At 35.8% G+C, this 2,500-nt stretch overlaps 1 protein-coding gene across 3 annotated transcripts in view; it reads left to right on the top strand.

Moving 5' to 3' along the window:
* The window catches only part of LOC113808945 (rho guanine nucleotide exchange factor 39), a 10,238-nt gene that overhangs the window by 7,388 nt on the left and 350 nt on the right, over positions 1–2,500 (top strand). For all 3 annotated transcript variants that reach the window (XM_027360430.2, XM_070145110.1, XM_070145111.1), the window contains exons 7-9: positions 560–680; positions 1,151–1,354; positions 2,151–2,500. The exon at positions 2,151–2,500 is cut by the window's right edge and continues 350 nt beyond it. In XM_027360430.2, coding sequence (XP_027216231.2) covers positions 560–680; positions 1,151–1,354; positions 2,151–2,500 — 675 coding nt within the window. The remainder of the gene's footprint in view (positions 1–559; positions 681–1,150; positions 1,355–2,150) is intronic.

A 2,500-nucleotide genomic window follows, 5' to 3' on the forward strand; every position in this document is an offset into this window, starting at 1 on the left:
CATTATGATTATTATGATATAAATAATTATGATAGTATAAGAAAGAAAAACACATTAACAGTTTCCCACAAATTCAAGGAGTGGGGGGAATCAGGCGCAGTCACCAGGGCCCTGCTAATTGACTCATCTAACTGAGCTATCTGTATGCAACAAAACTCACAAAAAATTACAGTGGCCATTACATAAATCCATTGTCTTACTTTCAGTCCTTTCTAAACTTATGTTCCTAGTGATCCCTTGATTGTTTACATTCCAGTGGTTAGTGGAGTTCTGTTGATTTGGTGAAGTTTTAAACCTATTCACTTTATATTTACTCCATTATAGCTTGCAGTCAAGGTGCAAATGTCAGCTATGGTTTATGATGCTTTAGCTACGTGGCAGATGTGTGATAAAGGGGTCAGAGGAATATTACTGAATTGGTAGTGTGTGTAGAAAAATAAGTGTTGTACTTGTTTACATCTTTGAGTCTGTAAAGTATTGTAGTGATATGTAATGATATTTTTTCTCTGTAATCTATTCTGAGATGGGTACAGATATATTTAAATTTCTTGCACAACAGTATTAGTGAAGCTCTTGATATGGATTACAAGCCACGATCTCTGGAGTATTGTTGTTTGCTGCCTCTTCGACACTGCTCAGTCACATGCGTGTTTGGAAGTGGTCAGCAAAATCTTTTTCGGGTTAGTAAGTTTGTTGACGTTAAAAGTTAACCTTTGTATGTAAGGTTAGGAGGATTTATTTTTGACAAGGGTTTAAGATAACCCACCTATGCTGGATATAGTTAACAGCTGAATGATGATATGTAATGCTTGTTTTGAATGTTTTCCAAACAAATACAAAGATGATAATTTTACCTAATCATTACTGCTTTAACATATTGACAAAATGGATAATGAAATATGGTCAAAAGTAAAGTATAATATCTTTATTTCTCTAATCAAATTATGTCTTTTTGCTCACCCTTACATCTGAATATACTGTAGATGTTTTCATATATTTATCCTTAAAACCTTTACAAATAACAGCTAAATAGATCAAGAACTTGGATACAGGTCTTGACCTTGTAAAAAGTATTGCCAAAACTTCGTACTAAAGAAGTAAGGGATATGTAAGTAATTTTTGTTTTGTCTCCATTCCCAATTTCTCACAGTTAAAATGTGAATCAGAGGACATGCTACTCTTCAGCAGTGATAAAGCAGGTGAATGGGTGGCTGCCCTCAAGGAAGCCATCCATCAAGCTGTGAGGAACAGGAGAACTCTGCGAAAGGAATCCAGCTCCAGAAAGCCAATGAGAAGACCTGCCCTTCGGAAGTTAACTGTGAGAGGAGATCCTGAACAACTGATCGCTCTCAAGGTATGATAAATGCACTGGTATTTGTTTACTTAAATAAACGCATGTTCAAATATTCATAAATATATTTATATACACATATGCGTAAAAAACAATAATGAATTTATGATGTACATTACGGAATCTGTTTTTAGTTTGTTATGCATTGTGGAATCTGTTGTTAACCTTTCAGTGACAGGTACGGGTATGACTCATGACATAATGTCCTTTGACATATATACACATCATAACTCATAACAGGTGGGCCAGCTGTATACAACTTAGGCCTAGCCAGAAAATCTAGACTGTTGTGTAATATTACATCCCAAAAATTCAGGCCCTGTGAGCATCTGTTATGAAAGCATAGCTCTAGGAAAATCTATGCATTTCCCCAAACAATGCAGAAAATAATCTCAACTTCTCTTTACTTTACCCTACCCTGTACTTTTTTCTCTGTCTCTCTTTCTCTTTCTGTTCTCCAAGCACTGTAGCCAGCAAAGGTTGCCAAGTTTATATTTTATTGTGTTATGTATTAGCACCGAGTTTTGGATGTATTATTAGATGAAGATCAAATATAGAAGTTTAATATTCCATATTATTATCACATAAGGTTACAATATTCATTAATATATTCCTTCATTTGCATAATGTGATTTGATTTACCTGTGGGTCTTGTGGTTACCAAATCTAGTAAGATTTGTTTTTCATGTGAATTATATGTTAATGTTTCCTTTTAGGTTAATATTCTCCCTACCCCAGACCCCCTTCACTATATTCCCTTTCTCTCATTTTTTGTTAATCAATTTATTTCCTCCTATAGGTTCAAAAGCCACAAGATGAAAATCAAAACAGTAATGTCCCTAGAACTTCAGGTGAATCCCCCAGAACTGCTAAAGAGACTGCACCTAAAAGTCAGTGGTCTCCAGGGGCATTCTTTTCACAACTGATGCAAGTACAGGATTGCCTGACACCACCTTGGCTTTCTCCAAGCAAAAGAAGGAATGCTGCAAAAGAGAGTAGTTCAGACGAAGATGTCAAAGGGAAGCTAAAGTCTCCTCACTCAAATCCCAGTGGTATGCCATCCAGAGATAGCCCTGCCAAGAGTGTAAAAAGATGCAAATCGGTGGCACAAAATGCACTTGAAGGGAATCATCATAAAATTTCTGAAAG

This window comes from Penaeus vannamei, chromosome 33 (assembly GCF_042767895.1).
Source record: "Penaeus vannamei isolate JL-2024 chromosome 33, ASM4276789v1, whole genome shotgun sequence".
NCBI lineage: Eukaryota > Metazoa > Arthropoda > Malacostraca > Decapoda > Penaeidae > Penaeus > Penaeus vannamei.